The sequence below is a fragment of the Ceratotherium simum genome, chromosome 37 (genome assembly GCF_057802395.1).
Source record: "Ceratotherium simum simum isolate JZ-2026a chromosome 37, ASM5780239v1, whole genome shotgun sequence".
In the NCBI taxonomy this organism is placed as follows: Eukaryota; Metazoa; Chordata; class Mammalia; order Perissodactyla; family Rhinocerotidae; genus Ceratotherium; species Ceratotherium simum.
Genome location: NC_141936.1, coordinates 22,909,631 through 22,923,798, shown reverse-complemented (window position 1 = coordinate 22,923,798; position 14,168 = coordinate 22,909,631). Strand labels below are relative to the sequence as shown.

Below are 14,168 nucleotides of genomic sequence, written 5' to 3'. Positions count from 1 at the left end.
CAGAGAAGCCAGGGAGAGAGGGCATGTGAAAGAAGGCATGGATGGGCGGCCCAGAGGTATTCCACGCACCCTGAGAAAAGAACATCAGATTGCTTTCTCTTGTAACTTTCAAGAAAGCAATCTTCATGCTATCACACAGGAGGCAGAACCCAGATTTCAGGGTGAGTGAGTGGTAAAGAGGGAGGTGGGGCTATAGGTGACTACTCTTTAAAGACTTTTGCACCTGACACAAAGGAAGCAAAGGATGTAGCTAAAGGGCACGGCAATATCAGGGTGAACTTTCAGTCAGGGGAGGCCTCCGCAGATTTCTAGAGAAAGGAGAAAGAAAGAACTAGCGAGACGGAGAGAAATACAGATGCAAACCAGACAAGGGACAGGCATTCCCCTCCAGGTACAAGGTTCCAGGAAAGGTAAAAGGAGCAAGGTCAAACACATGAGCGGCATTGTCGGATGGCAAACCAGATGAGACCAAGACTTGTTTTTCCTGAACTAACAAGAATCCTGGTGCGTTTTGGAAAAGGACCGGAGGTGACCGTGCACACAAACGACAGACGTCGTCCCCCCGACCACACCTCTTGCAGGCATGAAATAAAACCTGAAAACCATTGTTTTATGATAGAGCAAAGGATTTAGCTGGGGGGAGGAGAGGCAGATGTCTGTACAAAACCATGTTTTATAAATGAAAAAAAATAAGACGACGAGATAAAATAAAAATTAAGACCACCTGGCCACACAATTGCACCACATCAAGATTTCACACCAGCCACTCTGGAAAACAGTCTGGCAGTTCCTCAAAAAGCTGATTGCAGGGCCGCCCCGTGGCTTAGCGGTTAAGTGCGCGCGCTCCGCTGCTGGCGGCCCGGGTTCGGATCCCCGGGCGAGCACCGACGCACCGCTTCTCCGGCCATGCTGAGGCCGCGTCCCACATACAGCAACTGGAAGGATGTGCAGCTATGACATACAACTATCTACTGGGGCTTTGGGGGAAAAAAATAAATAAGTAAAGTTAAAAAAAAAAAAAATTAAAAAAAAAAAAGTTGAATGCAGAATTACTGTATAATCCAGCAATGCCACTTTTAGGTATATACCCAAGAGAATCGAAAACATACGCCCACCCAAAAACTTGTACACAAATGCTCAAAGCAGCATTATTTATAAGAGCCAAAAAGTAAAAACCACCCAAATGCCCATCAATTGATGAACGAATAAATAAAATGTAATATATCCATACAACGTAATATTATTCAACTGCAAAAAGGGATGAAGTGCTGATATACACTACAATATGCTGAAACTTGAAAACATTATGCTAAGTGAAAGAAACCAGATGCAAAAGGCCATGTATTGTATGATTCCATTTATATAAAATGTCCAGAACAGGCACAGAAAGTACATTAGTGGTTGCCTGGGGAGTTGAGGGGCGGGGAGGGGAGGGTGGGAAAGTGACTGCCAATGGGTATGGTGTTTCTTTTTGGAGCGAATAAATGAATGAGGTAGATGGGCAAAAATGTCCTGAATTAGATAGTGGTGATGACTGCACGCTTTGTAAATATCCTAAAAACCACTGAACTTCACACTTAACAAAACAAACAAACAAAAAGATGTCAAAGTAGACAAAGGAGGAAAGAACATGCAGGTACCCACTCATACAACCGCTGATCCACACATCCATTAAGAAGCTGCCGCTGCCGGGGCGGCCTGGTGGCCTGGCGGTTAGATTCGAACATTCGGCTTCGGCGGCCCGGGGTTCCGGGTTTAGATCCTAGGCGCAGACCTACTCACCGTTCATCCAGCCATGCTGGATGAACTCTTCCATATAGAAGAGCTACAACTCGACAACTATGATACACAACTATGTGCTGGGGCTTTGGCGAGAAAAACGAAAAAAGAGGAAGATTGGCAACAGATGTTAGTGCAGAGCCAATCTTCAAAAAAAAAAATAAGTTGCTCTTGCCAAATACGTTATAATGAAATGATGCCAGAATGACACTAAACCGCAAAAGACCAGTCCGTTCATATTCACATGCTTAGAAGAATAACAACGATAATTAATAAGAACTAAAATTTATTGAGTATGTACTACGTGTTGGACTCTATACTAAGCACTTTACGTGGACTAGCTCATTTCATTTCTCACAGCAACACTTTGAGGTACATACTATGATCGTCCCCATTTTACAGATGAGGAAATCAAGGCACAAGTAAGTTTCGTAACTTGTGCCAGGTCACCCAGTTGGGATTTAAACTCAGGCAATCCGACTCAGGAGCACTATGCTATTCTGCCCCAATTGACTCTTCTTAAAATCACTTGCAAAAGGCACTGACTTACAGTGTAAACCAAGGCAGGAGAGGGTTGAGATTTTAAAACAATCAAACCTATTAACTCAAACAGCAGTCCCAGACAGAAAATTGGAAAGACCCCAGGCTCTGAGGATGAGACCACGCTGAGGGCTGTATTTCATGTTACTGTGAACGCTGACAAGTGGGGTGTACAACCCAAATATGAAATTCTCAATTGTTATCCGCTGCTTTTAAGACTGGGGTAGATTACTGGGTTTCTCCTTGCCCGCCGTAATTTGATCATCTAAATGGGAGCACCATCACAAGAGCAGGCAAAACCATTGCGTATTGTGTGTATGACTGTTTATATATATAAAACAACATGACATATATATTTACAGACGTGTGTTCACAAAGCAGTGAAGGGCAGACGGTGAGTTCTAAGTCCTAAGTCACAGGAGAGAGAGATGAAAAATAAGTAATTAAAGATAATTAGTAATTAAAGAAGACTGCTGGAGGGGGCCTTGGGAACTAGCATTTAGGAAGGGGCAGGAAGGCTAAAGGTCACTGCTTGAGGCAAGCTTGGAGGGAAGAAGGTTGGATTGTTCCTAGTGCTGCAAGGATGCCTGTCTGATTAAATCAAGGAGTGTGCAGTGTTTAATGTGCTGGAAATAAGAGTGGACAGGCAGGAAGGGGTTACGTAAGATCTCAAAAATCAAGGGGAGTGTTTGGAGTTGACAAAGTAAGAAAAGGTAAACGATGTTTTAAAACAAGTCGTGAAAGCTTTATCATTTTAGTTGCTTACTTCATAAGGAAGAAACACTGGCTTCGGCATTTGCTTGCCCAACCCTGGAATTCCACCTTCTATACTGTTTCCTAATTTCATTTGGAATATTCTGTTTCTGTCATATCTATCCCTAAGGCATGAGCTAGTGGAACCCTCATTTCAGCAGAATTAAGATATAATACAATTGCTTAAAATCAGAGCTCTGAACAAAACGGTGTTGTATGGTCCCTTCACAAAGCCACTTAGCACACTGCTCATGGGCATTAAATTTCCTCACACTCACCTATACTGAATCAACATCCTACTGAATTAGGCTGCCCCTTGATAAAACATGCATTTTTTAATGTGAAAAATATTTCCTTGTGCTCAGTCACTAAAACCGTCTTCTTTTAATAACAAAATTGAATGACAAAGTAGCCGGCTTTTTCGCTTTCGTGAGCGAAAGAGAAACTCACGTTGCCTAGTTCCCTGAAATATACCCATCAAATACACAGTCAGGCACAGTAGTATTTAATCGGACTGGCAGGCGAACTTCTCTGCGTACCTCCCTGCCCGGCACGGCGCCCGAATTCTGGGCACTTTTCACAGGCATCCACCTGAGTCTCAGGTCCCTCTGGGGTTTTGCGCTGTCGGGCAAAAATTTTACCCGAAGCACAAACCCAAGGAGCAGGATATCCTGCAAGGGGCTGAGAGGCTCAGTTTGCGCCTCAGGGTGACCTTAAGGCAGCCCACCTCCCCGGCTCAGACAGGCACACAGGTGTCCCACTCCGCGACACGCGGCTGCGCCCGGGGACCCCAGATCGCGGCCAGGCGCGCACCCACCTGACCAGGGGCTCCTTCTCGGGCACGGCGGGCTGCCCCGGGCAGCAGCAGCAGCACACGGTCCTCAGCCAGCCCCTCAGCCCCATGGAGACTCCGAGACAGCGCGGCGGGGGCGCGGCCAGGTGCGGGGACAGTGCGGCCGTCGCGGGCGGTCCGTGCGCATCACGCCGCGGCCGGGGACGCGGGCGAGGCCGGAGGCGCCCCTCCGGCCCGGGGTCTGCAGAGCCGCGCGCTTTCCTCCGCTTGGGTTTTGTTTGGGGCGCGTGTTTTGTTGGAGCTTTTTTTTTTCCTCTCTCTTTCCTTTAATTCCCCGGGCGCAAATGGGGGCGCATGCGTCCCCGAGACGCTCCGCTGCTGCCCTCTAAGGAGGAAGCAGGGACTCCAGCCAGACGGCAAATCCCAGCGCACCGCCGGGCGCCGCGGGCTGGGGGAGTCCCAGAGCACGAGGTTGGGCTGGATCTATTCGTACATTTGATTGGCTTCGCTCCTGGAGGAAATAAAAAGTCCTCCTTCCCACCCCCATCCCTTCAAAGCAGAATTTAGAGCATATTTTTATCGTCAGCCATGCACAGAGTAAAAGTTAGCAAAAGAGTGTGGATTGATGCCCTTGTAGAGATGGGTTTTTTAAAGTACTATATTCACAACGATTTTTTTTAAAATTGTTTTCAAGTTTCCCAGTCCTTGAATAACCCCCTCAAAAAAGACAACCTCTCTCATTAGTTTCTTGTGATTCTCCAGGGCTATTTATGTATCTGTGTATTTATTTATGCTTGTACAAACTTGTAAGTATATGTACACATATCCTTTTTTTATCCAAACAGTGGCAGATTCCACACATTTGTGCCCCTGGCTTTGTTTCAGTCAGTGTGTCTTGGAGACTGTTCCATATCAGTATCTTCCTCTCTCATATTAACAGTCGCATATTATGTGTTAGATGGATGCCCACGTGTTATTTAACCAGACCCGGACGGGTGGCCATGTAAGTTGCTTCCGGCCTTTTGTATTAAAATAATGCTGCATAGGGCCGGCCTGTGGCTTAGCGGTTAAGTGCACGCGCTCCGCTGCTGGGGGGCCAGGTTCCGATCCCAGAGGCGCACCAACGCACCGCTTGTCCGGCCATGCTGAGGCCGCGTCCCACATACAGCAACTAGAAGGATGTGCAACTATGACATACAACTATCTACTGGGGCTTTGGGGGAAAAATAAATAAATAAATAAAATTATAAAATAATGCTGCATAAACATCCTGGAGCTATGTGTTTGGACATGTACATCTATTGAATAAATGTTTGGCCGTTGAATTACTGGGTCATAGGCAAGATGCCTTTTTTAATTTTCATGGATCTTGAGAAATTGCCCTCCAAAGAGGTAATTCCAGTTTACGCTCTGACCAGCCACATATGAAAGCATCTATTTCCCTATACCCCACCAATACAAGGTACCATCTGATTTTTCAACTTTGCCAATCTGATTTATTCAACAAATATTTATTAAGCATCTGTTACAGGCCAGACATGTGCTAAGCTCTGGGGGTACAGCTGTGAACAAAGAAACAAAAACCCCTATGAAGTGAACATTCCAGTAGGGGAGGTAGACAAATGAAACAAGTATATTATTTAGTGTGTTAGAAGGTGATGTGTACTACAGGGAAAAATAAGGCAGGGAAAGGGATAAGAAGTTCCAGGTGTGTGTGTGTGTGTGTAGTGTGTGTCGGTGTGTGTGTCTATCTCTGTGTGTGTCTGTGTATGTGTGTATGTGTGTTGCAGGGAGGGGTTATCTCTGCAGTTTTAAATGGATGGTCAGGGAAGCTCCCTGATATGCTAACGTTTAAGCAAAGACTTGAAGGAGATGGCAAGCTAGCCATGATTATCAAGGGAAGAGCATTTCAGGGAGAGTGAAGACTGTATGCAAACCCCAGAGGAGAGAGAATGAACTATAGGGTGCCTGAGAAAGAGTACGGACTCCAGGGGCCCTAGAGAACTGTGGTCCAGGAGGAAAATTAATAGGAGATGACTAAATACAGAACCTTGTAGGACTTTGCGAGGACTATGGATTTTGCTCCATGTGAGCCGAGCAAACTTTGGAGGTTTTCGAGGAGAGGGAGTGATGTGGTCTACCTAAATGGCGATAGGATCCACTGGCCGCTGTCTTGAGAAGAAACTGGGTGCCAAGGGCTGTTTTAGGGAGATGCAAGTGGAGGCCATCCTGACGGTCCATGCGACAGATGACAATGGTCTGGACCAGGGAGGTAGCAGCAGAGGTGGTAAGAAATGGTTGGACTCTGGGTGGAATTTGAAGGTAGAGCCAACAAGATTTGCTAAAGGATTGGAAGTAGGGTGTAAAAGAAAGAAAGGAGTGACTCCAAGGTGTTGGGTGTACAAGGTGTGAAGGTTGAGTTGCCACTGATTGAGACAGAAGAGTGTGGGTGGAGCAGGTTTGGAGGGGTGAGGAGGAGGAGCGAGAGTTTATTTTCAGAAGTGTCAATTCTCATGGGCGGTGTATTAATTTTAAAAGTGTGCTACTACACGTAAGTTTGTCTCGTTCCGGCTACATTACGAGGCTGAAGGAACTTATCAAGGGCATTGAAAGACTGGCTGCTGAGGACTAAGGAAGAGTAAGAGAAGGTCCCTGAGGACTCTGACTTAGCTGGGGAGACGGGATATGGACGCGTTATAAAAAGTTAACTGGTCATGATGGCGTTCCAGCTGTCACCAAGCAGCACAGGGCTGTGGGATTAAGCCAGGCACCATGTCATTTATCACTTGCAACTGTGCCAGGGTGGAGGCTGAGTGTTGTTTCTTGACAGCAAACTTCCTACTGCCTGGAAAATCCCCTTGGTAGAATGCACTATGTTCTGAAATTGGATTTTGCGTTTGAGCAATCCACCTAGGTTCAGGGAGAAAGTGGGTAGAGAGCGCTGCCAAAATGTAAACTCTGCCAGTGAGAAGATGAAATTTAGGATGTGACAGCTAATGTTAACTATTAGAGTTAAGATTGGTTAAGAATGACAAAATCAGAGAAAGCATTCAGCTCCTGGAATATATAGGTGTTCTGTCTGCCCCTTTACTCACTTCCATCTTAGATAAATCACTTAATTTTTCTGAACCTCCATTTTCTTTCTTTCTTTCTTTCTTTCTTTTTTTTTGCTGGGAAAGATTCGCCCTGAGCTAATATCTGTTGCCAATCCTCCTCTTTTTGTATGTGAGCTGCCACCATAGCATGGCCACTGACAGATGAGTGGTGTAGGTCCATGCCTGGGAACCGAACCCAGGCTGTCGAACACTAGCACACCAAACTTAACCTCTAGGCCACCCGGGATGGCCATGAACTTCAATTTTCTAATCTGAGAAATGGAGATGATGAGTCTGGCTCTACTTACTAGACACAGTTGTAAGACTCAAATGAGATAGTTTGAAGACTGTAAAGCATGATAGAAATATCAGAATTCAACACTGTTTATTAAATCCAAATAATATAGGCCCCTTGGGCAAATGTCAGTTCCAGTACTACTTGGCTCCCATATGACAATATTTCTTTTCACATTTGTACCTCTGCAATGTGTGGGCATCTTTTATCTGGTCTGTTTCAGACAGGATATTTCCAGAAAACCATAGAACTGTGTCGATTTAACAAACATGATCAGGAGGTTAATGCCTGCCACTAAGGATCATGTGTAGGGTTTGCCTGCTTTAACAATTATTAATATTTTTCTTTTAATATTAACTTTGTTTTAAAACTTATAAATGAAACATTCTTCTAAAAAACTGAAATATTACAGATAAAGTTCCTTCTGACCATGTCCACAATTTTGTCCCTTTTCCACCCTCCCCAGGGTAACCACTGTTATCAAGTCTGGTACAAACCTTTTTCCAGACACACATACACATATGTGCCCCTGTGATCTATATATAGCACCATTGTGTGTGTTGTTATTTTTGGTAGTGAGTTTTGTTTTAATATAAAAGGTACACATTCATCTATCTGCAAGCTTTTTCCACTTAATAGTATGTCTTGGCAGTCTGTCCTTATTAGGACACATAATAATACCTCATTGTTTTTCTTGGTTTTTTTGTTTTTCTTTTTTTGGTAAGGAAGAATACTGGCCCTGAGCTAACATCTCTTGCCAATCCTCCCCTTTTTTGCTGAGGAAGATTGGCCCTGAGCTAACATCTGTGCCCATCTTCCTCCATTTTATTTTGTATGTGGGACACTGCCACAGCATGGCTTGATGAGCAGTGCATTGGTCCTCGCCTGGGATTAGAACCTGCGAGCCCCAGGCCACCGAAGCGGAGTGTGCAAAGTTAAGTACTACACCACCAGGCCCACCCCAGCAGTACCTCTTTCTTTTTAACTGGTGTGAGTATTCTATTTATTAGTTTTCTAAGGACTATTGTATCTGTGTTTTCATAGTGCTCATCTTCCCGGAAGTTGAATACTTCATGATTTCCCTGTTTTTTGGTAAATTGGACCTTTGATAACAATGCTACCAAACCCTCTAGCTTCGGCTTCCCGGCAGCTGAGACCACATTTTGGCAACCCCTCTTCCTGTTTCAGACATCACTCGCAGGAGAGCAGCAAGCTTTCCTTCTTTTAGAGTGCTGCTAGATTGTTCCTCCTGCCCGAGAGTCGACCCCAACACCACCCACCACAGGCAGCAACATCTGACATTTACCAAGCGCCCTTGGGCACCTGATGTCGGGGGAGTAGGCAGTCCCCAGAGGCAATTGGTGACTCAGAGCCATCAGCTGCTTGTTTTCGAGGCAGGACTGCTGGCCCACACTTTCAGATTTCTCCATGGCAGGGAAGATTCTAGAAAAACAACTAGTATAGTTTGAAGTCCTCCTTCTTTAAGAATTTATTGCTGACTTCTGAGAGTTGGAGGAAAAAGCATATGCAGGTGGGAAAAAATCAGAAAATCCGAATACCTAAGCTCCAACAGCACGTCGTTAGGGCATTGCAGAGAAAAGCTACACTTGCAGCAACAGTACAAGCTGGTGTCCTTCCATTATTTATTCAAAAAATATTTATGAATGATATTTTATTTATTTATCATTTATCAATGATAAATATGAGCCAGGTGTTGGGGATACAAGGTTGAACTAGGATGTAGATTCCATTCATGAGGAATGGAATTTGTTTTGTTTTTGCAGTATCCCAGCACCTACAATAGTGCAGACCCATAATAGGGAGTCAACAACAGAAGGATTTGCTGTATTACAACATCTAGAACAGTGCAGGCACATGGTCGACACTTCATAATGTGCTGAATAAATGTGTAAAAGCAGAAAAAGAGCTATTGAGTGAACCCAGAGTTTGCACTAAAAGTTATGTTTAATTTCTGAAGAATCTATTTATGAGCTGCCCAAATCCAGTAGAGAAAAGCTAAAGAGCATTGTCTTCCTTAGAGAAAACAGGCGTCTTCTGAAACAAGCCAGTACCCCGAGCCAGCATCAACCCTCACCCCAGGCAACCCAAGATGGGCAGCCAGCATGCCTCCTGTCCCTGGAGAAGTTACATCGGGGAGTGGAATGACGGGATGTCACCAAAGTAAAAGCCAGCCAAGGGTCCCTGTCAGGTCTCCTGCTTCTGCCTCTGCAGTATGCCGCACACTCCTTTCGGTAACAGCACTTTGTTTTCCTTTAAGGAACACCCCCCTCCAATCCCATGCGTTCAGCATGACAATGAATGTACTCCCCCCTGCCCCCACCCCAACGAGGGGTGGGCATGTGACCCAGATGGGCCAATCAGACACTCTTCCTGAGCACTGCATCTTAAAGACAAGAACCCAAAGATGGAAAATGGCTGGAGTTGAGACATGAATTATTTTCCAGACAGCATCTTCAAGAGGAGGTCCATTAGCAATTACTATTTAGATGCCTGGAGCTTTCCTGTTCCAGTATTTTCCAAAATCTAGTTGTTCCAGCTGTTTAGTTTTCCCATCACTCTGGGGGCTACTCCATAACTTGCCAATCAAGACTTTTCTTTTCTTTTTTTTTACTTAAGTTAACCAGATTCTGAACTTTCAGAACTCAAACCATACAGTCCCGCTGAGGGGGGTTAAGAGGCAAGTAAAGGGTAATTGTGACGAGAGTGCTAATTATTAAAGAATAGTTCTCATTTAGGCCAGACACAACAGTCCAAAGTTTGATTTAGTCAGGTGAGATTTTTATTTCTGTTTCTCTGCTTGGTTGCTCCTCCCCGAAGAGAAACAGGTAATATTTGCCATCTGAGGATCCTCAGTCATCTCTCCCTGTGGTTTCCCATAATGCAAAATACCTTCTAAATTTTCAAACTGTTTTTATTTGGTGCAGTCCGCTGGTCAATTTCACTTCCTTCTTTCCTCCCAAATGTGTACTCTGAGAAAACCTTAATAACCATCGACTTTGCTCATTCTTCAATTTCAAGTGACAAACATCCTGGCTCTCCTCAAAATTTAGTAGAGATTCTTTTCTAAACTACTTCGTACTTAGGAATATTCTGCCCTTTTAAAAGGATGCCCTTGGAGGGAATAAAAATACATGAGGGAGTCTACAAGAGATATAGAACATAGCAAGAGGTTCATCCTCAAGAAAACTTGATTCTTATAGCGCCATCATGAAGAGACTCTAACCCTGTTGTGTGTCCAGTCTATCTAACACCTTTTTGTCTAGATTTTTGTGAACTTTATCCTCTGGGTATTAATCAGCTCCTAATTGTGAGTAACAACAACATCACTCAAACTGGTTTAAGTATAAAAGAAAATTTATTGGCTCAAGTACCCGGAAAATTCAGAAGTAATGCTAGCTTTAGACATAACTGTATCCAGGCACTCAAAAGATAAAATAAGGGTCGGTCTCTGCTACAGACTGAATGCTTGTGTCCCCCACCCAATTCATACATTGAAGTCTAATCCCCGATGTGATAGTATTTGAAGGTGAAGCTTTTGGGAGTTGATTAGATCATGAGGATAGAGCCTTCATGAAGGAGATTAGTGCCCTTATAAAAGAGACCCCAGAGAGCTCCCTTGCCCCTTCCACCATGTGAGGACACAGCAAGAAGACGGCCATCTATGAACCGGGAAGCAGGTCCTTACCAGACAGAATCTGCTGGCGTCTTGATCTTGGACTTCTCAGCCTCTAGAACTGTGAGAAACAAATTTCTGTTGTTTATAAGCCACCCAGTCTGTGGTATTTCTGTTATAGCAGCCCGAATGGACTGAGACAGTCTCTTTTCCTCCCTGGGCTCTGAGTTGGTGACACTCTCAGGCTCCCAGTAGCTCTGGATTTCACCAGCTTTTCCGCTGATAATCTCAGCAGAAAGAGAAGAGCTCCTTCCCACTCAGTCAATCAACAGGCCTGGGCCCGGCTTTCACTGGTCTGAAATGGAACCAATTGCTCATTCAGAGGGAAGGACTACACCTCCTGAGCAGGCTTGAGTCTCGTGCGCACCCTTGCAGGGCTCCAGTGAGGAGGAATGGGGGAGACAGGAAAAGTAAGCCAGTTGGACTAAGTAAGAGGGGGAGAATTTCCTAAGGAACATCACTGGAGCCACAAAAAGGGGCATGGATGCTGGCAGGGCAGAAACAACGCACGTCCACTCCACTCAGTAACGGCTGAGTAACGGCTGCTGGTGCGCTGGTTCAACACGGTTGTGTGTGTCCAAGGAGCTTCTGCCATCTGGGATGGACAGAAAGGACTCCACAAAGAGGAGTTGGTCCATGATCCTGCAGGCCAAAAGCCCAGCAACTCAGACTACAGGAGTTTCTACAAGAGGGACTTCAGAATCTCACCGCATCCCCTAAAAATTCAGATAGTGAATTGATGAGGTCAGCAACATTTACTCCCAAAAACAAAAAAAAGAGAGAAATTATTTCACTGGAGGTAAAGGAACTCTCACTATGAGGCTGTTGGCACAGGCAATTTCTCAAAGGGTGATCCCACATGCCTGCATTAGAATCCCTAGGGATCCTGATTGAAACCCCAGATTCCCAGCCCGACTTGAGATCTTCTGAATCCTAAGTTCTGGAGTTGAGCCCCCAGAATCTGCTATTTTATCAGGCTCCCAAGGAGGGCTGGGACTAGGGTGACACATGTAGGGTGCAGCATTTAAGGAGGTGCTCACTCTCAGGGCAGACCCTACACTTGCACAGCCCTGAGAATGAGTGCCTCCTTAACTGTTGCACCCCAGACTCCTCACTTCCCTAACCTCAGTCTCAGCTCCGCTCCCAAGGAGTTCTTGGGAATTCTGAGGCACACTGTTATGGACTGAACTGTGTCCCCTCCAAATTTTGTGTATTGAAGTCCTAACCCCTAGTACCTCAGACTGTAACTCTGTCTGAAGATAGGGCCTTTAAAGGGGCAGTTAGGGTTAAATGAGGTCATTAATCCAACATGACTGGTCTTCCCATAAGAAGAGGAGATTAGGATGCAGACACAGAGGGAGGACCATGTGAAGACAAAAGGAGAAGACGGCCGTCTGCAAGCCAAGGAGAGAGGCCTCAGAATGAGATCAACACTGCCGATGCCTTGATCTCAGACCTCTAGCCTCCAGAACTGTGAGAAAATAAATTTCTGTTGCTTATGCCACCAAGCGTGTGGTGTTTGTTATGGCGGCCCCAGCAAACTAATACACACACCAAATTTGAGACCCACTGGCAAGGCTGTTAGGAGCATGGGCTCCTGTCACGGAGCCTCCTTGGGGCTGCAGTCAGGATTAGTTGAAACAATACACTTCAACCACTTAGTACAGTTTCATGGAAAAGAGGAAGTGCTGTAAAGGTTAGCTGTCACTATGTTATTAAAAAAGTATACATAATTCTGTCAGATCCTAGCCCATCACCTTCCATAGCCATTGTGACCAGCTAAACTTATTCAATTTAACAAATATTTATTGGGTGTCCACTCTATAAGCATGGCCCTGTGCTCAACCTCCTGTGGAGTACAAAGATGAAAAATAAACAGTACTCTGGGCCAGCCCGATGGCGTAGCGGTTAAGTTCGCACGTTCTGCTTCGGTGGCCCGGGGTTCACTATTTAGGATCCTGGGCGCAGCCCTGCTCACTGCTCACCAAGCCATGCTGAGGCGGCATCCCACACAGAAGAACTAGAAGGACTTACAACTAGGATATACAACTGTGTATTGGGGCTTTGAGGAGAAAAGAGAAAAAGAGGAAGATTGCCAACAGATGTTAGCACAGGGCCAATCTTCCTCAAAAAAATAAAATAAAAAATAAGCAGTACTCATCCCAGAGCAAAAGCTGGAAAATTACAAAACTGAAATGTTCTGGATTCATCTGTGCCCCGAGACACCCATCCTTTTGATTCCTACAATGTGTCCTTCCTTACCTCACTCTGTTCTTCCCATGTTTAACTATCCTGCTATATCTAACTGTACTCCACTGGCTAACTATCCTGCTCTAACTATATTCCCATACCTAACTCTAGTCCTATATCTCAGTCTACAGTCATTGCTAACTCTCCTGCTGTAACACTTTCCAGATGCCCAGAATAGTCTCACTCTCAGCCACTCGGATGTGCCCTGGAATCCGGCCTTTCCCACTTCTGGAAGACCACCCCCCCTATAATCCCAAGAATTCTGCACTCTCCAAAGTCTCTCCATCTTATACCTAAGTAAAATTAAACATAAACCTGGACCTGTCAATCATGCCACGCTTGTTCCTAATTCAATTAAGCTCTACTTAGTAACCATTTATTAGGCAACTGCTGTATGCAAGGCGACACAAAGTTACAAAGTAGAAGACATGCATCAAAAGCCATAATATTGGAGAAATCATTAGCACCATTCATTTACTGTGAAGACCCCCAAAGGTTTCCCCCAACTTTAATCCCAGATCCTACCAATCTGAGTGTTATGTTTGTGGGGTTTTAGTTTATGCCTGTGGGATTTTAGTTTTCCGTTCACTTATATGACTTCTTCCTCCACAACACTCACAGAGGTTCATAAACAGGCCAGAACCCTGCAACCTTTCCACACAAGTTCTATATAAGTAAAAGTATCAGGTAAATCTCCCCATGGAGGTTATGTACAAACCCTCCTGCGATTCTCCATGCTGCCACCTCGTGGTCTTCCATTGTAAATGCACTGCGGTTTCTTCAAGATGGGGCTGAGGATCTGAAATGGGTTAGAAAACTTGCTTTCACTCAACAGAGGGAACGTGGCTGCAGTTACAATGGCTGTGCAGACTTAGGTCTAAAGGGCCATCACAGCATTCAAATGGGAGGTTTAAACCGGCTCCAGGCTAACCTCTAAAACTGCTGGGGTGATGCTATTGAGTAGTCAGT

The 14,168-nt window shown here is 45.1% G+C and overlaps 1 protein-coding gene across 2 annotated transcripts in view; it reads right to left on the bottom strand.

Annotated features, from left to right (window-relative positions):
- MREG (melanoregulin) overlaps positions 1 to 11,015 on the bottom strand; it is a 66,062-nt gene extending 55,047 nt beyond the window's left edge. Inside the window, exon 1 of one of the 2 annotated variants that reach the window (XM_087424850.1) lies at positions 10,962 to 11,015. Coding sequence is in view for 1 of the 2 variants with exons in the window: in XM_004427530.3 (XP_004427587.1) it covers positions 3,890 to 3,975 (86 nt within the window). In the remaining variant the exon portion in view is untranslated. Of the gene's footprint in view, positions 1 to 3,889; positions 4,265 to 10,961 lie in introns of those variants that run through there. The other variant, XM_004427530.3, reaches the window with a different exon arrangement.
- Positions 11,016 to 14,168: the final 3,153 nt, after the last annotated feature.